At 49.0% G+C, this 21,547-nt stretch overlaps 1 protein-coding gene across 2 annotated transcripts in view; it reads right to left on the bottom strand.

Moving 5' to 3' along the window:
- Positions 1-590: 590 nt before the first annotated feature.
- ZNF777 (zinc finger protein 777) overlaps positions 591-21,547 on the bottom strand; it is a 33,035-nt gene continuing 12,078 nt past the window's right edge. For both annotated transcript variants that reach the window (XM_042248984.2, XM_027968921.3), the window contains exons 4-6: positions 20,995-21,108; positions 5,000-5,251; positions 591-2,125 (exon numbers count right to left, since the gene is read on the bottom strand). In XM_042248984.2, the coding sequence (XP_042104918.1) occupies positions 966-2,125; positions 5,000-5,251; positions 20,995-21,108 (1,526 nt within the window). In that variant the 3' untranslated portion in view covers positions 591-965. The remainder of the gene's footprint in view (positions 2,126-4,999; positions 5,252-20,994; positions 21,109-21,547) is intronic.

Genomic DNA, 21,547 nt, shown 5'->3' on the forward strand with positions numbered 1-21,547 from the left:
AGTAGATCGCTCTGTGGGCCAGTAACCAGCTCGAAGTTTCTTTCTGAGCCCCACTGGAGGATTGGAATCAATACCTAGCGCAATGAGGGTGCACTGGCGCCTTTAACACATCCAAGGAGAGCAGCTTTGATGCAACATACACAGGAGAAGTGCTCTGATTGGTGCCTTTTGTGGTTTTCCCAAATTGGCACCAGGTGCCTCTGCATCCCTTCCCTTACCCACACCCCTCCTCAGCCCCGGGCCACAGCCACACTTCCACCAGCTGCCTCGTGCTGAGGGTAGCGTCCAGCTTCTGCTGTTGGTCTTCCAGCCTCGTCCAAACCTGTCCCCTCTCCCTGCCTCCCACCTAAGCCCCACTGTCCTCCCTTGCCCGGGCAGGGATGGTGTGCGCTGGGGGCTCCACCCTCCAGTCGGCTCATTCACGTATCAGGCCTGCCTCTCCGCGGCCCCTGGGCCACCCAGTACGAGGAGGCGGCACAGAAAAGGACTCAACGGAACCTGGCCACTGACACTGGGCACACGCCCCTCGGCCACCTCCTCAACCCCTCCCCTTTTACGACCAAACAAAAACGGCAAACAGGAAACGCTCGTCTTTTAAAAATTACTCTATTATTATCAAATAGAACCACAGTATCCAAAATGTCATTATAAAGTTCTATCCCCAACTAAGTGGCCCCGCCCCGCCCCTCCGAGTGGCCGGCGGCCAAATCACGCCCCCCGTGCTGATTGGTTTCATCCATTTTATTGTCAAGGAAATGAACAGCCCAAAGGGGGTTCCCCAGGTCCGCGCTAGCCCCGCCCCCCACTGGGGCCCCCCGGGGGAGACGCGGCCGCCCTGTGTCGGGGGGGAGGGGGGAGAGGAGGGACGAAGGGAGAGGGGGTGGGGGAGGGCTCACGGCAAACGGGCTGGGGGCGCCCCGTGCCCGCCCGCTGGGCTCGGGCCGGGCCGGCGGGCCGGGCCACGCTCACTCGCCCGTGTGGGTCCGCAGGTGGTACTTGAGCGACTGCTTGTAGCGGAAGCACTTGGCGCAGTGCGTGCAGGGGTAGGGCCGCTCGCCCGTGTGCGCGCGCTGGTGCTCCAGCAGGTGGTGCTTCTGCGTGAAGCGCTTGCCGCACTCGGCGCAGTGGTAGGGCCGCTCCCCAGTGTGGATGCGCCGGTGCTCCAGCAGGTGGTGCTTGCGGATGAAGCTCTTGCCGCACTCGGGGCAGGCGTGCGGCCGCTCGCGCGAGTGCACGCGGCAGTGGTTGGTGAGCTTGGACTTCTCGCTGAAGCTCTTCTCGCACTCGGGGCACTTGAAGGGCCGCTCGCCCGTGTGAGTCCGCTGGTGGCGCAGCAGGTGTGAGGGGCGGCTGAAGCTCTTGCCGCACAGGCTGCAGATGAAGGAGACCTCGTGCTTGCCCGCGTGCACACGCTGGTGGATGACCAGGCTGATGTGCAGGCGGAAGCTCTTCTTGCACTCGGGGCACGTGTAGGGCCGCTCGCCTGTGTGCGTGATCTGGTGCTTGGTGAGGCTGGACTTGTGGCTGAAGCTGCTGTCACACTCGGGGCACTTGTAGGGTTTGGGGCCGCCGCCGCTGCCACCGCCGGAGCTGGGCGACTTGGGGCGCGGCTTGAGCGAGTGCTTGGGGGTGAAGCTGGGGCCACGCTCGGGTGACGCGTAGCCGCCGCGGACGCGGTGGATGCGCTGGTGCAGCGTGAGCTGCTGCTTGTGGCGGAAGCTGACCTCGCACTCGGCGCACTCGTACGGGCCCTCCTTGATGTGGTTGCGCTGGTGGATGATGAGGTTGATCTTCAGCCGGAAGCTCTTCCCGCACTCCATGCACGTGAAGGGCCGCTCGCCGCGCCGGTTCCGCTGCTGCTGGCTGCCCGAGCCCCGGTTCTCGCCTGGGTGCCGCTCGCCGTGCGACGGGGGCGCTAGCCGCTTCACCGCTGGGTTCCCCAGCTGCAGCGGCGGGGGGCTCTCCTCGCCCTCGGGGGACAGCTCCCCCGGCAGTGGTGTCGGGTACAGGCTGGCCTCGTACCTCCCGGACAGCTGCCCTAGGGACTGTAGGTGCTGCGGCAGCTCGTCGTCCTCCTCGTCTTCCTCCTCCTCCTCCTGCTCCTCGGTCTTGATCACGATTCCCTCTGCTCCGGGGGACGGGGCGTGGGGGAGAGAGACAAGATGCCGTTAGGTGTCGCCTGGCGCCCCTGACCCGGGTGAGGCAGACCCTTCGCCCACACACACTGCGTGTGCACCGCTGGCCCCAAGCCTTGGCGCCTGCTCGCTCCCCACGGCCCAGGGAACCCGGGCTAGCCACGGGTCTTAGCTCAGGAAAGGGCCCACTCGGGCGGTCAGACCAGGCCCAAAACAGGCGGGTCAGAGCCCTATTTTGGAATTTTCTGAGGGGAAGTGGGGACGCGGGCGCTGCGTGTGCCCATCGCCTGGCACCTCTAGCGGGCAGGGACTCGCAGGTAAAAAGGAGCCCGCACGCAGAGCCCTCTGGGAGGCCCTCGGGGCCAGGGAGCCAGAGGTTGGCACCCTCAGGACCCACGACGCTCCAAGCCCATCAACACTCCTGTCTTATTTTGGCCACTTGAGGGTCGGGTTTCTACCATGCAAGGGTCCTGACTCATCAAGTTGGCAATGTCTCCCCCTCTGCGGTCTCCTCTGCCTGAACTCGGCTCAGCCTTACTGGCGTCCTTTCTGGAACTCACCTGCAGATTTCTCCTCAGGTGCCTTCACTGCCCCTCCACCAGGGGGGGTTGGTATCTCCAAATCCTGCCCATTGCTTAACACCCAGCCCCAATCCTGTCTCCCCCAGAAAACCTTCCTTGGCCTTCCCAACCTGTATCCCTCAAGCCCTCTTGAGCCCACAGCAGGCGTGGGGGTGCCTCCTGAGGTAGCCTTCACCTCCATGGGTGGATGGCTCACTGCAGGAGGACTCCACCGGTCCTGACCCTGGAGCTGGCTGGGGTCTGAGGTAAGTGTTCCATGAACACCCCAAATGGTGATGTCTTCCTCCTGGGGCTCTGCCCTCTTGCCTAAGAGGTTGTCTGTTTTACAGGGTTCCTGGAGAACGTAAGTGGGAGAGTCCGCCAGCATCTGTGTGAATTTTCTCAAGTGCCTTGTTCTTACCTGGCCCTCTCTAAACAAAGTTGGGGAGCTCTATTCTTAGTGGCCAACTTTGTGTGACATGAGAAAGGCATTCACTTTTGAGTCCGCCTGTGATAGGGAAGATGTGACCGTCTGACATTTGTGGAGTTCTCAGGAGCAAACAACTAAACTTTTCCAGAACACTTTCCACCCACACTCTCTCATGTTCCCAATATCCTATCACAGGAGATGTCAAGCAAGAATTATCCCTGTCTCACAGACATGCGGCACCCAAGCTTACCGCTGTCACGTAACGTTTCCAAATAAAGTAAATAAACTGAGACCTCTTCAGCACTTGCAACGGAAGGACCAGCTAGTCTGTCCCCTCAACTGACAGGGAAACTGAAGGCGGCAGTGTTCGTGAGCTGGCCAAAGTCTTGTAAGTCTGTTAGTGACCGCTAGGCCACAGCACCTCCAGCTACTCCTCTGCACCCTGTAAGTGGCAGTGTTAAAATTAGAACACAGGTGTGCCGAGTCCCAGCTCAGGCATCCCCGGCTATAAGACAATGCTGCCTCAGTCCACTCAGGACGCTCAGCAGGAAGTGACCCAGAACATCCCTGGAACATGATGCTTAAAAGATCAGGAAGGAGGAAGCAGCTTCGGAGGTTGGCAACTCATTGCCCTGGTGTTTATCCTGAAAATAGGGTTGTTATGAAAGGCAAAAGGGAAATACGGGCTGTAGAATATTGGAACTCTCCTTGGGTTTCAAAGTTGTATTTTCTTAACAAAATAAGAAGATACAGTTGGCCCTAAAATTCAGGGCTTGAAATCCCACAAAGAATCTTAGAGTATTACTAAGTGGTACTAATAAAAGTAACGGGAATGTTCACAGGGCAATCAATGCAAGGTAGCCTCACGATCTGCCTTGTGTCTTTCACTATTCTCTAATGAAGGACAACGTGGTATGTTAAAAAGGTTTCTCGACTATCATGCAGTTAATTATTTAAAAATAAACAGTTAGATCCACATTGTTTGACCAAGAATAATGTCCATGATATTTTATTATTGTGTGCAAAAAGACAAACTGCAAGGGAATAAAATAAAGTGAAAAAAATTTTAATAATCATTTCTCCATATAAATATTAACTGATACGATGGCTAATGACTCCTAGTATACTAGACTTTGGTAAGTCTAGTATAATCTTAATGATTCAAGAAAAGTTCAGGTTCATTTCATTTATGCATATAGTTGTACAATTCGCGAGTAAAACAGTAGCTAAGTCGACTTAGTAGCTAAGTCTAGTAGTGTATTTAAAAAATACACCATGAGGATCACACGGGGCTTTTCCCAGGCCTGCATGGACGGGTCAGCGTCACAGAAGCCGTCCTGGCAGTGCTCCTGAGAGCACACATCCTCACAGGGAGCAAGGGTGTGCAGCCTGGTGACCCCGAGGCTTTGAGAGTAAACAGAAATGAGGCCTAGATTCCGCCAGAAAAAGACAGCATGGTCTCAGCCGTTTGCAAAGATGTGCGATCCAAGGTGGAAATCTTCAAGCCGGTTGAGGCTTCTAGTGTGACACAGGGATGACCAAGGACAGACATATCAGGAGCCGGAAGTTCTCGCCTTGCCACCAGTGCGTGACCTTCTCGGCCTGCCGAGGGAGGTGGCGGAGAGATGATCTCTGCCATCCCCAGAGGTCCTCGTCTGACCTGGTCTTTGGCTGCAACGCCCTCTTTCCTTGCCCAGGGACGGATGCTTTTAAGTCCCAGGGCAGGGGACCTGGACCTAAGGCCCTGTTTGGTTCGGTCACAACTGTTGAGCCCTCTGCGTCAGTGACCTCTCTGAAGGAGACCTCGGCTTTCCCCCAGGACCCCCCACCCTGCCCCCTCTGCAGGCCTAATGACACCAGCTCCCCCCACTCACCAGCACAGTTCCTCTGCTGCACCAACATCTGCTTGAGCTCACTGAACTCGCCTGAGCCCTCCGTGGATGCCTCCAGCGGGTTTTCCGGCTCCTGCATGTCCAGGTCCGGCTGCTCGCCGCACGGGTCCCCCAGCTCCGAGTCCTGGAAGCCGTGCTCCTCCACCTGGCCCATCAGGGGCTCCGGCGTCTCCAGGCTCTCCGAGCCCTCGTCGTTGGTCTGCACCTCGATCTTAATTACGATCCCATCATGAGCTGAGAAGGCGGGCGGGTGGGGGCGGGAGAGGACAAAAGAATCCAGAACATGTTCATTCCACCTGCTCAGGTTTTTGCAGCCCTAGAATTTATATTTTCAAAAAGCCTTATTTTAGAGACCCTGAAGAAATATCCCGAGTTGGCGGTGAGTAGGCATAAAATTTTCTGGACACCGTGTAGCCTTGAATATAAACTGGAGTCAAGTTAAAATAGAGGCAGTTTGTTTCCACGACCCCTTGTAATTTTATAAGATAGTCATGGTTTCTTTTAAAGAGACCCCAATTCCTTTTCCCAGGTTGCTGCTGCTGCTGCTAAGTTGCTTCAATTGTGTCTGACTCTGTGCGACCCCATAGACAGCAGCCCACCAGGCTTCCCCGTCCCTGGGATTCTCCAGGCAAGAACACTGGAGTGGGTTGCCATTTCCTTCTCCGGTGTGTGAAAGTGAAAAGTGAAAGTGAAGTTGCTCAGGTTAGGCCAGAACAAAGCCAACACCAACTCTCTGTCTCTCCACCTCAACCAACTTAATCAAGACAAGGCTAATCATGTGGTTGGGCTTCCCAGGTGGCTTGCTGCTGCTGCTGCTGCTGCTGCTACGTTGCTTCAGTCGTGTCCGACTCTGTGCGACCCCAGAGACAGCAGCCCACCAGGCTCCCCTGTCCCTGGGATTCTCCAGGCAAGAACACTGGAGTGGGTTGCCATTTCCTTCTCCAATGCATGAAAGTGAAAAGTGAAAGTGAAGTTGCTCAGTCGTGTCCGACTCCTAGTGACCCCATAGACTGCAGCCTACCAGGCTCCTCCGTCCATGGGATTTTCCAGGCCAAGAGTACTGGAGTGGGTTGCCATTGCCTTCTCCGTCCCAGGTGGCTTAGTGATAAAGAATTTGGCGGCGATGCTGGAGATCTGGGTTCGATCCCTGGGTGGGGAAGATCCCCTGGAGGAGGACATGGCTACCTACTCCAGTATTCTTGCCTGGGGAATCCCATGGACAGAGGAGCCTGGCTGCAGTCCATGGAGTCTTAGAGAGGCGGACATGACTTAATGACTAAACAATGACAACAGTCATCTGGTCATTTGCACACCCTTTCAAGTCCTGGCCAGGTGTCCTATACCGACAGGCCAGAGGCCTCCCACCCCCACCCCCAGCCCCACCCCAGTCCCCTCTCCCAGCCTCCATTTATAGGCACAAGAGGGGGCCACCGGGTTGTTTTTAGTTAAATAGCATCTGATTACACACATGGCCCTGACATTTAAAAAAAAATCTACTTGTATGTCTGTGGTAGGCTAATTTCAAATGTTGTTACACACAGGCATCACTTTACATAAATGGGATTATAGCACACATTTCTGGTTTTCAGTGCAGTATTTTTCCCCTTTTAATTTGCCTCCCCTTCCCCTCGCTCCTCACTTGACAAGTACAAAGGTCTCAGGTCACTCCCGTAAGGGACCTCACACTTTTCTCTGTGCTTATGGAATGATTTATCATAGCACATTTACATTTCTTTTCTAGCCATTGGTTGCAAAAAACAAAACTGCCTTATACATAATCCTCTATGTTCCTTTCTCACTCAAATATACTGTAGAAATCCCTTCACGGCAATTTCTGTAAGCTAATGCAGCCTTTTAAAAGCTGAGAATATTCCACAGTGACGATCATACAGCAATGTGTTCAATCACTTCCTTATTGACAACATTCACTTTTTGCTCCTAGGCTTTTGCCCTGGTGAACAGCACTGCCGTAAACATGTGTTTATTTATATCTCTAACCAAAAGGAGTGCTTTTATTTTTAGGAGAGTGGCGGGAGTGGGACTGCAGGGTCAAAAATTAAAAATATTTTCGATTCTGACACATGTCATTAGCCTGCTTATCCACAGGGCTGTGACAATTCACATCTCTATCAGCACTTTCCCCACGTCCCCGGCAGAAGACATCACTGCTCTTTTTAACTTTCCTCGGTCGGATGGGTACAAAGTGATAACTTACTGATACTTTAATAGTTCTGCTTCCCTGATGAGGGTAATGTGAGTGTCAATCCTTGGTCTTTGAGAGTGGATTCTTTGCGAACTGTGTTCTGTCAATCGGTCAGAGACCTTTGATTCCTGTATTAAAGATAACCTATTTCTCTTACTAGCATTTCAAATATTTCTCCCAAATTGATCATTTGTCTTTGCCTTTGTGTTACCTTTTATCATGAAACTTTCCTAGTTTTCATGTCATCAGTTATGTCCCTTTCCCTTTTTATGGCCTGTGGGTTTTCTATTTTATGGGAGTTAAGCAGGGGGTCTCCTCTGGCCCTAGGTGGTTCATCTGGTCTCCCAGATTTTATTCCCAAGTCCTTATCATTTTATTTTTTTACCTTTAGCTCTTTATTCCACCCGAAATTTGCTTTCATCTTGTGTATAGTGTGAGGTAGGGGCTCCACTTTATTTTCTTGCATATGGATAGAGCTATGCCAGCATAAATCCCCTCAAATCACTGTGTTAATTAGGGAAATTGTAAATGTACAATGCATGAACATACTCATTCTTTGAACATTTATCCCATAGTTATTTACTGAGCACCAACCACATGCCATGCGTGTTCCAACGCTGGAACACACGAGGGAACAAAACAGAGCTCCCTGCCTGCCTACATCTCACATAAGGCAATGAACATAATTAATAAACTAGATGGTGTGTTACAAGGCGTAAGTGCTGTGTTAAAAGAAACGGGACCAGGATCCCAGTGGATGAAGCTCCTCACTGTCCTTTGCCATGTTCCCTTGTCCCGCCCGAATGAAGTGGACCACTAATCATACTAGCAACTGATGGCACATGGCCTAAAGCTGGGTTCTTTCTGATGCCTGGCAATCCTTTAATTCCTCTCTGATCAGCTGCCTAACTAAGTCCCAAACGATGGGGAGTGCCCCGCACAGGAAACAGTCCGACAGCCTTCCACGAAGCCGAGCCTGCTTTCCCTCCGAACTGAGCCGCTGGAGAAGTCTTCGTCCCACTCTCTGTCTTACAAAAGAGATAAGTCATCCACACTTACACCCTGGCTTCCTCCTGCTCCAGCCTGACATCATCGCCTGGCCTCCTGTGTCCCTCCTCTGGCCTCCCCTCTTCTGGGCTCTCTACTACATCACAACCGTGGCTCCAGCATCAGAAAAATATCTTCCCTGACTTCAGAAACTCCTGGAAATATTTTGCTTGCCTTCTCCCTGAGATAATTTTTTAAAACCAGGTACTCATTTGCACCTTCCTGAATAAATACATAAAATGCTTCAATCGCTGCAAAAGATGTAATTTCTGGAGTATTGTAAATATTGATATTTTAAAATAAACTCTTCCATTGCCATTTAATGTTGCCAATGGAATCTTAGAACTCTGGCAATTTAAAACCCACCATTATTCACTTAAAAAATACATGAACAAGTTCTTCTTTGATACTCGAAATTTTAATATCATTCCTTTTCACCTTGGACTTCTATTTCCGTTCCCACTTTACCCACAGAATTTTATCCTAATAGAACATATTTTTGTGCTCAGATGCCTTTTACTGATCACCTCATCTACCACTCTGCCACAGAAATGTGCATGTAAATGGAAAGATTAATTTTGCTTTCATTTCTAATAACCACAGGGCTCTAAGAGTTACTTTTCTGCCTGGTTTAAGTCATCCTTAGTTATTACTATTGTGGAATGAAAAATAATTATTCAAGATGGGAAACCAAAAACCTGGAGGAAGTGAATCTCTTACAAGGATGGATAGGGACTTTTCCCCCAATTAGTTCACTTATCTGAGAGTGAATATTCTTATCTCTTGAGTGAGACAGGGTTCAGAATAAATTCTATTCCTACTTTTCATTTTTATAAATATAACCATTGGGAGAGCTCATTTGCATAGATCTGGAGATGGGCTGGCGGGAGCTTTGTTATGGAATCATCCCTCTATTCTGTGAACTTCTGAATTACAGTGCTGCAAAAGCACATGGTTAACATATCATCAAAAGCTGTTTTTAATGACCTATTAGCTGACAACTTAATTAGGTTCTCTTTCAATTTTGTTGAAAGTCAGGTATTCCAAATATCTGACTTCTGAACGAATTCACCATCCAGACCCCTGAGCCGTGCACTTATGGTCCCCATCCCTGCCACAGTCTAGCTTGTGTCTTTGTTTCATGACCCCAAGGGCGTTTTATACCTCAGAGAAACACTCCATAGTAAGGCAAGATGGGCAGGAGGTGCCTGTTCTTTATTTTCAATAGTGGGAGACCTAGGAGCTAAGGAATAGCACTGCTGGGACCGCAAGCGTCCAGCACCCTCGATGATGCGTTTTATGAAGGAGAACAGATGGACGAAGACTTGGAAACAGGACCCACAAATCCACCTGTGTTGTGCCTTCTGGGAAAGCCACTCGTACCCCCTGGGCATGGGTGTTCCAGCCTGAAGACCACAAAGCCTTCCCATCCCTTTGTTGTTCAGTCGCTAAGTCACATCTAACTCTCTGCGACACCATGAACTGCAGCATGCCAGGCTCCTCTGTCCACCACTATCTCCTGGAGTTTGCTCAAACTCATGTCCATTGAGTGATGCCGTTGAGTGATCCAACCATCTCAAACTCTGTCGTCCCCTTCTCTTCCTGCCCTCAATCTTTCCCAGCATCAGGGTCTTTTCCAGTGAGTCAGTTCTTCACATCAGGTGACCAAAGCTCTGGAGCTTCAGCATCAGTCCTTCCAATGAATATTCAGAGTTGATTTCCTTTAGGATTGACTGGTTTGATCTCCTTGCTGTCCAAAGGACTCTCGTGAGTCTTCTACAGCACCACAATCAATTGTTCGGCACTCAGCTTTCTTTATGGTCCAATTCTCACATCTGTATGTGACTGCTGGAAAAACCATAGCCTTGAGTATGTGGACCTTTGTCGGCAAAGTGATGTCTCTGCTTTTTAACGTGCTGTCTAGGTTGGCCATAGCTTTTCTTCCAAGGAGCAATTTCATGGCTGCAGTCACCACCCACAGTGATTTTGGAGCCCAAGAAAATGAAATCTGTCACTGCTTCCACTTTTTCCCCTTCTATTGGCCATGAAGTGATGGGACCAGATGCCATGATCTTCGTTTTTTGAATGTTGAGTTTTAAGCCAGCTTTTTCACTCTCCTCTTTCATGTCCTCCTTTAAGACGCTCACTGCACCAGACGTCCTAGGCGGCTCTCAGCCCATCATGAGTGTGACTCTCTGTGAACCCAAGCCGTTGTCTGCTCCTCTGTGGCATCTAATTCTTTTCCCCTTGAAATGAGCAGCAGCTGGTAGACATTTCTGTGCCTCTCCCCTACTTTCTGGGGCGCAGAGAAGCCAGTGCTTCCCACTGAAAAGTTCTCTCCGCACCGAACAACTTTTGAGAAACAGTACTGACAACCAACAGCCAGACTGCATTCATAAGCAGTAATCTGTTCTCCCATTTAGAAAAAATTAATCAAAGACAAATACATTGTGGGAACATAGTTTATGACCAAAGGTAGCATTTCAAACCATTGGAAAGGGATTAGGTAAGTGGAGTGGAGACAACTGGCTTCCTGACTAGAAGAAAAAACAAAAAATCTTCACATATCTCACCTCAAAATAAATTATGGATGAATAAAACTTTAGACATAAATAATGAAATCACACTAGGATCAGGGAAAAAAAGCACAGTTTTTCCCCCCTCCCCCGGCCCCTCTTCCTTCCTTTCTATAAACAATGTTGAGCTGAAGAACTGGCTACTCTGAGACCCTCTGGGACTTCAAAGATTCCTTCCAGAAGCTACCTGGTCAGTTACACCAAACATATCGAATATGCACAATACTATAATCTTTAGTATAATGTGCAATCAACCATAACCTTTTGGTGTAAATTTTCTGGAAAAAAAATTTGTAGATTTGCCTTGACATTGTTCGGTGATAAGAAATATTTGTGATTGGTTTTTAATCTTGCAACTACATTTCTTCATAAGAACTCTTCTGAGATGGGAAAAATCTCTGCTACAAATTGTTTTCAAAGGTATTAAATGTTGTGAACACATTTAATTATTAATGAAGCGGGTATAATGTTATTCTGGGAGACAGTTAAACATTTAATTATTTACATTTTGTAATTTTCAAATAAAGACATCAAAGATATATTTTTGGAAAAAGCAAGTTGCTAAACAATGTACTTCTATACTGTCTGAAAAAACTTTTTTAACAATGAGGAAGCATTTATTCCATAATTAAGGCTCTGTGTACATGCGTTTGACTACATGCGCATGAACTGAAAGGGATAAGCTGCTCTTTTTTTTGGCTGTGCTGTGTGGCTTGTGGGATCTCAGTTCCCCAACCAGGGATCGAACCTGGGCCCTCCGCAGGGAAACTGTGGAGTCCTAACCACTGGACCTCCAGGGTGGTCCCAAGCTGTTGACTCTTGAGAGAGAATTATGGAAACGTTCACTCTTTCAGCTTTTTTTCTTCTTGAATTATGTTGATGCAACTTCAGAAGCTCATTGGAAAGTGAAAACCAGCATTGCCACGTTAACTTTCTCCACCAGCTCAAAGCACAGAAATGATGGCTGACACAGGCTGTCCGACCTTCTCATGGGTACAATTTGTTAGATTTTTTAAACTTTGGTATATTAATTTTTAAAATCGTCTTTAAAAAGTTTATATATGGGGGGGGGTCATGTTTGGGAACGCATGTAAGAATTAAAGATTAAAAAAAAAAAGTTTATATATGCACATAGGTCAGAGGGTTGAAGAGTTCTTAAAAACTCACTTTTAAAAAGCTCCCCACCATCCTTCAACTTGCTCCCAGAGGCAGTCACTTCCCACCCTTCTAGCTGATTCTTTTGTTATTCACCTTCATACCTCTCTGTAACAAAATGACACTGCTACTCCCTGAGTTTTCAGTTTAAACATTATCTACTGACTTCCTAGAGCTGGAGGTGACGACCATCTCTTCCTCATCCATCCACATCTTGTCCAAATCCCTGATTCTTCCCAGTTTGTAATTCTGGTTGGGTTAATAATGGGTGTTTTCGTTATGGGATTATGAAATGCCATTTAAAACTGAATCGTGTAGCACACTTATAAGTGCTTTTCTATGCCTGTAAACACTTTTTGATTTCCCTGGAGGTTGTTTTCTTTCCTTTTGCTTATTGGTGTTTAGTCGCTCAGTTGTGTCTGACTCTTTGGCAACCCCATGGACTGTAGCCCGCCAGGTTCCTCTGTCCGTGGGATTTCCCAAGCAAGAACACTGCAGTGAGTTGTCATTTCCTTCTCCAGGGGATCTTCCTGACCCAGGGATCAAACCCAAGTCTCCTGCAAGTCTCCTACATTGCAGGCAGATTCCTTACCACTGAGCCACTGATGAAGCCCCTTCTTTTGATTAACCTGTTAATTACCACTCAGTCAGCTCCAAAGTCTCCCCCGACCCTTCCTAAAACTCTCCTCTCAAAATATCCAAGCATAATGGGTATTTCTCAGGTTTACTGACTTGAAAATTTTTCTTCAAATTCATGCTCCAGTCTGGACTTGTGCCTCCAGATCCACAATGTCTTTTGGGGATCCCCTTTGGGATTCCTTCACCTGTCTTGTGTTGGAGCTCCTTACACCTCTTCCTTGGTTTATTTCCTCACTTGGCAAAGTACATGCCTCAGCTTGAGAAAGGGAGTGTGGCAGACCTTGAACATCTCAATATCTTGATTTCATTCTCATATCTAATTAGATGATTCTGGTTAGATATAAAATTCAACAAGGTTGGAAAATACTTTCCAATTTTATAATGTTTAGTTCAGTTCAGTTCAGTCGCTCAGTCGCTCTTTGCGACCCCAGGAATCGCAGCACACCAGGCCTCCCTGTCCATCATCAACTCTCGGAGTTCACTCTGAGTCAGTGATGCCATGCAACCATTTCATCCTCTGTCGTCCCCTTCTCCTCCTGCCCCAAATCCCTCCCAGGATCAGAGTCTTTTCCAATGAGTCAACTCTTTGCATCGGGTGGCCAAAGTACTGGAGTTTCAGCTTTAGCATCATTCATTCCAAAGAAATCCCAGGGCTGATCTTCAGAATGGACTGGTTGGATCTCCTTGCAGTCCAAGGGACTCTCAAAAGTCTTCTCCAACACCACAGTGCAAAAGTATCAATTCTTCGGCACTCAGCTTTCTTCACAGTCCAACTCTCACATCCATACATGACCAATGGAAAAACCATAGCTTTGACTAGATGGACCTTTGTTGGCAAAGTAACGTCTCTGCTTTTAAATACGCTGTCTAGGTTGCTCATAAGTTTCCTTCTAAGGAGTAAGTGTCTTTTAATTTCATGGCTGCAGTCACCATCTGCAGTGATTTTGGAGCCCCAAAAATAAAGTCTGACACTGTTTCCACTGTTTCCCATCTATTTCCCATGAAGTGATGGGACCAGATACCATGATCTTCGTTTTCTGAATGTTGAGCTTTAAGCCAACTTTTTCACTCTCCTCTTTTACTTTCATCAAGAGGCTTTTTAGCTCCTCTTCACTTTCTGCCATAAGGGTGGTGTCATCTGCATATCTGAGGTTATTGATATTTCTCCCAGCAATCTTGATTCCAGCTTGTGTTTCTTCCAGCCCAGCGTTTCTCATGATGTACTCTGCATAGAAGTTAAATAAGCAGGGTGGCAATAGACAGCCTTGACGTACTCCTTTTCCTATTTGGAACCAGTCTATTGTTCCATGTCCAGTTCTAACTGTTGCTTCCTGACCTGCATACAGATTTCTCAAGAGGCAGGTCAGGTGGTCTGTATTCCCATCTCTTTCAGAATTTCCACAGTTTCTTGTGACCCACACAGTCAAGGGCTTTGGCATAGTCAATAAAGCAGAAATAGATGTTTTTCTGGAACTCTCTTGCTTTTTCCCTGATCCAGCGGATGTTGGCAATTTGATCTCTGGTTCTTCTGCCTTTTCTAAAACCAGCTTGAACATCAGGAAGTTCACGGTTCATGTATTGCTGAAGCCTGGCTTGGAGAATTTTGAGCATTACTTTACTAGCGTGTGAGATGAGTGCAATTGTGCGGTAGTTTGAGCATTCTTTGGCACTGCCTTTCTTTGGGACTGAAATGAAAACTGACCTTTTCCAGTCCTGTGGCCAGTGCTGAGTTTTCCAAATTTGGTGGCATATCGAGTGCAGCACTTTCACAGCATCATCTTTCAGGATTTGAAATAGCTCAACTGGAATGCCATCACCTCCACTAGCTTTGTTTGTAGTGATGCTTTCTAAGGCCCACTTGACTTCAGATTCCAGGATGTCTGGCTCTAGGTGAGTGATTACACCATCGTGATTATCTGGGTCGTGAAGCTCTTTTTTGTACAGCTCTTCTAGGTATTCTTGCCACCTCTTCTTAATGTAAAGAACTTTAAAGGCATTGCTCCGCTGTCTTGTAGTTTTCAATACTGCTGAAATGTCCAAAGTCATTCTAATTCTCGTTCCTTTGTATGAACGTGGATTTTCTCCCAGAAGTTTATCAGCTCTCCTGGGTCCTCAGCTGTTTTGCAAATCCTTGCTCAAGTATTTAAGGCGACATCAATTTTTACCCATTGTTCTGGACAGTTGGTGGCTCTTCAACCTGGAGAGTTATGTGTTTAAGTGCTGGGAGTTTTCCCTGAGATCTTTCATCACTAATTCTCTCCTCCCTGAAAATCTGCTATTCTTTTTTTCTGATTTTTCTATTATCTGGATGGTGAACTTCCATCTTTTGATTTTCTTATTCTCTATTTTCTTTTCTGTTGTTTTGTTCTATTTTCCTGGGTCATATACTCAATTTTATTAAACACTGCTCAGTTCAGTTCATTCACTCAGTTGTGTCCGACTCTTTGTGACCCCATGAATTGCAGCACGCCAGGCTCCCCTGTCCATCACCAATTCCCAGAGCTTGCTCAAACTCATGTCCATAGAGTTGGTCATGCCATCCAACAATCTCATCCTGTGTCGTCCCCTTCTCCTCTTGCCTTCAATCTTTCCCAGCATCAGGGTCTTTTCCAATGAGTTGGCTCTTCCCATCAGGTGGCTAAGGTATTGGAGTTTCAGCTTCAGAATCAGTACTTCCAATGAATATTCAGAGCTGATTTCGTTTAGGATGGACTGGTTGGATCTCCTTGCAGTCCAAGGGACTCTCAAGAGTCTTCTCCAACACCACAGTTGAAAAGCATCAGTTCTTCAGCACTCAGCTTTCTTTATAGTCCAACTCTCGATGACTACTGGAAAAACTACAGCTTTGTCTAGATGGACCTTTGTTGGCAAAGTAATGTCTCTGCTTTTTAATATGCTGTCTAGGTTGGTCACTGGAGAAGGCAATGGCACCCCACTCCAGTACTCTTGCCTGGAAAATCCCATGGATGGAGGAGCCTGGTAGGCTGCATTCCATGGGGTCACGAAGAGTTGGACACAACTGAGAGACTTCACTTTCACTTTTCATTTTCATGCACTGGAGAAGGAAATGGCAACCCACTCCAATGTTCTTGCCTGGAGAATCCCAAGAACAGTGGAGCCTGGTGGGCTGCCGTCTCTGGGGTCGCACAGAGTCGGACACGATTGAAGCAACTTAGTAGCAGCAGCAGCAGCAGGCTGGTCACAGCTTCTCTTCCAAGGAGCAAGCGTCTTTTAATTTCATGGCTGCAGTTACCATCTGCAGTGATTTTGGAGCCCAAGAAAATAAGTTTGGTTCTCGGTTATCCACTTATATTAAAAGCTGAGTACTCAAAAGTGAATTGCAAATCTGGTGCATCTAGGTAGGGTGTGGTTTCCCAGCAGGATGGTTTGGCTAGGTCATTTCACTGGGAAATCTTTTGGGCTGGCCCTGACAGTCTCCAGATAAGAGTTTCCCAGTACCCTGCCCTGAGGGTTAAACCTGGATGTGAGCATAATCTTGGGAGTCAGGTTAGGGAAGAAAGCTGGAGATTTCAAGATCTGTCTGTAAGCTTCACTCATTCCCTTGTTTTCAACATGGTACCCATCCTCTCAACTGTGCCTGGTGTCCACGTCCAGAGATGCTTCTGTCTTCAGAGAATAAGCCGTGGTCACCCAGCAGGGTTGGGTGAGGCCATGGAGGGAAGTGGTAGTGTTTAATGGACTCTCAAGATGCCTGACTAGTGCTCTGCTTTTAGCCTCACTTTTACCCCCATTTCCAAAGCTACCTGGTATCTCTGGTGCTGCTAGTTGCCGGGTCTTGAGCACGGTTGGGGTAGACTGCAGATTGGGTTTCTTCCCCGCTTCCTTGACACCAGTTTTGGATTCAGCTTTCTAAATCAGTGACCGCTCAGCCATCTGCTCTTAGCCTTCCAAAACTCAGCTGCTGCCGTCTCCTCGTCCATTCCTTTAAAAAGTCCCTTCACTCTTGTTTTAGGAGGAGGGGGGAAGGTGGGAGTAAGTACATGTTCAATCTGCCACCTTTAACTTGGAGTTTTTTTTTTTTTTTAAATTATTCTTAGTGAATAAGAAGTGATATATGCTCACTTTAGAAAATTCTAGAAAGCATAGTGAAATAGGATTTGGTTTATATTTCCACCCAGTTTTTCCCCTATCTTTTGTCGACGTCATTGATTTCCTACTGCATTTACATTATCTGCTTCTTTTTTGGCCATGCCTCCCGGCTGCTGGGATCTTGGTTCCCCCAGCAGGGATCGAACCTGGACCCTCGGCAGTGAAAGCACAGAGTCCTAACTGCTGGACTTCCAGGGAATTCCCTACATCATCCATTTCTATATCCACATCTCATATCAACTGGCTTCAAACAGGCTTGGGCAATTCTCATCTTAAGCAAACAAGGCTCCTTACCCCACCCACCCTGCCAGCTGCTCTGCACTCACAGCTACACTGGGATAACCTCCACTTCCTCATCATCTGTCTACCCTTCAGCCCACTCTACAGGCCTCCACCCTGGCCACACCACCAGTGCTTCTCTTGCTAAGACCACTGATGTTGCTAATGTGCAAATCCAGCGGACACTTGGCAGTCTTTGCCTTGAAAGTGAAAGTCGCTCAGTCATGTCCGACTCTTTGCAACCCCATCGCCTATTTAGTCCATGGAAGTCTCTAGGCCAGACTACTGGAGTGGGTACCCTTTCCCTTCTCCAGGGGATCTTCCCACCCCAGGGATCGAACCCAGGTCCCCTGCATTGCAGGTAGATTCTTTACCAGCTGAGGCACAAGGGAAGCCCAGGAATACTGGAGTGCGTAGCAGATTCTTACTGAGCTATCAGGGAAGCCCATAAGTAAGGAAGGAAGAAAGGCTTTGTCTTACTAAACCACAATGCAGCATCAACACTGTTCACCCTGCTCCCTTCCCGGGGAAATACTCTTCTCTTGAACGTTGACACACTATCCTAATTTCTTACTACCTTTCCTGTGATTCCTCTGGTTTCTTCTTTTCCCAAACCCTACAACAGTGGTTTTCCACCTTGGGCTGCACATGAGAATCACCTTAGAAGCTTTTTAAAAAATACTAACACCTGGGCCCCACCCGGCCCACTATATTCCAAATCTGCTCTGAAAGTCAGGACTCTGGGGGCACATCCTGTGCTCCTCCTCTTCCCCTGTCCAGGCTGGGAAAGATGATCCTGTCCACACGATCGAGGCCCCCAGGTCCATCTCTAGCTCAGGTTCCTGCTGGGAGCCCGTCTCCGTCACTCAGTACCAGCTCCTGGACATATCCTGAGATCTCACACCTAATGTGTTCTGTCTTTCCTCCGGGTTGGAGCCTCCCATTGTCCTACCCCCTCACTCGTGTCATGACCTGGGAGTCATCCTCAGGAGCCCCTGTCCTCGTACTCCACATCCACCAGCCACACTTCACGGACATCCGTGTCTGTCCCTGGCTTAGGCCAGGTCCTACCTGGCCTATGGAGAGAGCCTCCTGGCTTCCAGTCCTTCTTCCACATGAGGAGTTCTCCTCCAGGAACTCCCACTTGTGTTTCCACTAAAAATCCCACCTCCGCTGAGGCTTCTGCCAACCACACGGGCTCAGTAAGGCCTTCACCACTGTATGTCCCAGAGCCCCGGAGCCTCTCTGCACCGCACTGCCATAGTGGCCGACTGTATTTTTCTATACATGGGGCGTTTAGATTGTTAACACCATTCTCTTGACATAGTACATGGTACAAAAAGTATTGGATGAACTAAATAATAAACAGACAAGTGAAAATACGGTGCAAAAATGCTCCACATGATTTCAGTGGCTGTATGACTGTCTATCGTGGTGTAATATAATATTTGTTCATCCTTATTTTTAAAAGATTTTTTTGACGTGGACTATTTTAAAAGTCTTCTTTGAATTTGTTACAATACTGCTTCTCTTTTAGGTCTTGGTTTTTTGGCTGCGAGGCATGTGGGAATCTTAGCTCCCCAACTAGGAATCAAATCCACACTCCCTGCACTGGAAGGCGAAGTCTTAACCACTGGACCGCCATGGAGGTCCCCTGATATTTGTATATCTTAGTCCATATTTTGGGATATTTTTCTAGGCTACAGACTCTCAGAAAGGAAATTATCAGGTTAAGTAAATGAATATTTTAAATATTTATTATATTTAAATATTTTAAATATTCATTTATAAACATATTTTAAGTCCAAAAAATATCAAACTGCTTTGTAAGAAAGCTGAAGCCACGTACAATATCTGAGAACCTGGATTTCAGCCATGGCTTCTGGTGTGTTTGCTTCACTCTGCTAATCTGTCAGGCAACAGTGGTCTCTGGCTCCCCCGGCCCCCATTCACCCTTACAGGGCTGTGAACAGGAGCCCTGGCTTGGGGGAACTTGAGCAGGGCCAGTATCTGAGTCACCTTCAGGCCTCCTTGCCCTTAGGAACTGAACTATAAATGACAGCTTATGGATTGCATTTATTCAACCAATTCATAAAATGGTGATGTTTGGTGTATTTAGAACCCTGACAGTTCTGTCTTCTAGCTGTTTCCCCCTTGGTATCACACTTTTAGGTCTAGCCCAGGGCTGGCCTTGTGGCCGCCCTTCCGAGGGAGAGGACACGCGAATAAGAGGTAACCGCTGGCATGTTTGGGGTTCTGATAACTGAACTCACAGGACAAGCCTGCGGCCCCGAGGCCAGGGCCCCGCACACAGGGGTGCCCTGTGGGCAGTGCTTCCTGTTCTGCTCCTGTCCTCCACTCCAGTCGGGCTCCTGGTGGCTGAAGACGGTTAGTGGAACAAATGGCACATTCCAGCCACACAAGGCAGCCTCTGTGAGGCCACCGCTGCCCACAGACGCTCCGGCTTGGATGCCCTTGTGCCAGAACCAACCCCACCTGGGGCCGAGCCAGTTGAGGTTAGTTATTTGCTCTTGATTCTGGCCCCACTCAGTGGGAGGCCCACCTGTGATGAGGGTGTGAACAGGCTGATCGTGGACAGGGTCCGTGTGCCCGTCCCAGCACTTCTAAAGAAGATGCTAGAAAGGCAGCACCCGGACTACAAAACCCCACGGAGACATCAACGGCGTTCTAGGATCTTTACTGCAGACCGCCTCTCCCCTCTCGTCTTCTGCCTCCCAAGTCCTCGTTCTGATTTCCCCTCTTTTGCATCTCTCCATTGCAGTGACACTGGTTTTGGATGCGGCCACTCAAACCTTTGACATCCAGACTTATTTTCCTCCAAACAAATGTCACACCTTGTCCCCAAACCCCTCTCTCACCTCATCTACTTTTAAATCCATCTTTCTGCCTGCCAGAATGAACTCAGGACTAGCCCCTTCCCTCCATTTAAATCTCTAGGCAAATCTCTACAAAGTATCGATGCTTTAGGGTTTCTCTGAAACACGCCAGCATTTATTTTTCCTCCGGGTCCGCCTCTTCCTGAAGTTATTTCAGCTCTTACTCCACGTGGCCACCTCCTACCGGTCCCAGAGCCAGTGACATTCCTTCATACAAGACCCGGCTTTTGACCCCAGTGGGCTCTTCAGCCAGATTATCCTCCTTTTGCAAAAGACAGGATCACTAATGACATTTAGCTACAAAAGACAAGGACTGCCCCCACAGAAGACCTTCAGGTGAGTGACACAAGCCCAAAAGCAATGCTGAAGAAGGGGCTCTGAAACCACCTGTACCCCAAGAACACCGCAGTGCCAGTGTCGGGGCTTCTGAGTGACCTCTGTGTAAGGAACTGCTCCCCATGAGGACAGACAGTGCCTGGCGGCCCAGGCTGCTGGCCCCTGCGGGTCGGCACACTGGGCCCTGGCTCTCAGCACCCGTCCTGTTTCACAGATGAGAAAGCAGACCTCCAGAAGGCTAAGCAACTGAAACCATGGCGAGGACGCAGCAAGGCCGGGGTTCAGGGGCAGGCTCTGCTCCCGAGCCCACGGTGGTCCTGCCTGCACCTCCCTGCCGCCGCCACCTCGCCGCCTCGTCTGGACCCCGCCCGCACACTGGAGGACGTTCAGGTCAAGTCCCTCCACTCACCGGCCGCAGGCCCAGGGACGTGGCCCTTCTCTGGGGAGCTCGAGGCTGCACCAGCGTCAGCATCCTGACAAGGGAACGCCTTTCTGTCAGTTCTGGTTTTGTTTCCGGTAGAGAGTGAGGTGACGCTCAGTCAGGTCAAAAGCTCCCCGAGACCACAGTGTTCCTAGTTCCGCCACCGGGGCTGCTGGTGACCCGGAGGCCCCAGGGCCTCTGGGCCGCCCTCCTGCACTGGCCTGCTGACATAGCCCGCGGGGGTCTCCTGTGGGCCACACACCCCACGCTGGGCCTCCCGGGCGCCAAGGCCACTATCGCCTGCAGCCACTCACCGGCACTGGGATCAGCAGGCGCCTCGCCCTCCTCAGAGTCGTCCTGCTCCTGCATGGCCGGCCTCTCCCCTCGTTCCATCTGTGACATGAGGTCTGGTTTGGAAATTGCATAGTCTGGGCAGGAGGAAGAAAAGAAGATATTCTATGGGGTGAGGTCGCACTGGATGCTACAAAACTGTCACCTGTGTGCATGTGACACCAAGAGCAGCTGCCCTACTTGAGGCCGGAGTGCTGCAAACAGAAGGGCCAAGTTTCCAGCCCTTCTCCTCAGGGCATGCTGAGTGTGCACATGTGCACGCACGTGTGTGTGTGTGTGTGTGTGTGTGTGTGTGTGTGTGTGTGTGTGTGTGTGTGTGTGTGTGTGTGTGTGTGTGTGTGTGTGTGTGTGTGTGTGTGTGTGTGTGTGTGTGTGTGTGTGTGTGTGTGTGTGTGTGTGTGTGTGTGTGTGTGTGTGTGTGTGTGTGTGTGTGTGTGTGTGTGCGTGCGCTGAACCCATCTCAGGTCCTCCTGGCGGGACCAGCAATGGGGCGCACTTGCCAACCGATGGAAACCG

This window comes from Ovis aries, chromosome 4 (assembly GCF_016772045.2).
Source record: "Ovis aries strain OAR_USU_Benz2616 breed Rambouillet chromosome 4, ARS-UI_Ramb_v3.0, whole genome shotgun sequence".
NCBI lineage: Eukaryota > Metazoa > Chordata > Mammalia > Artiodactyla > Bovidae > Ovis > Ovis aries.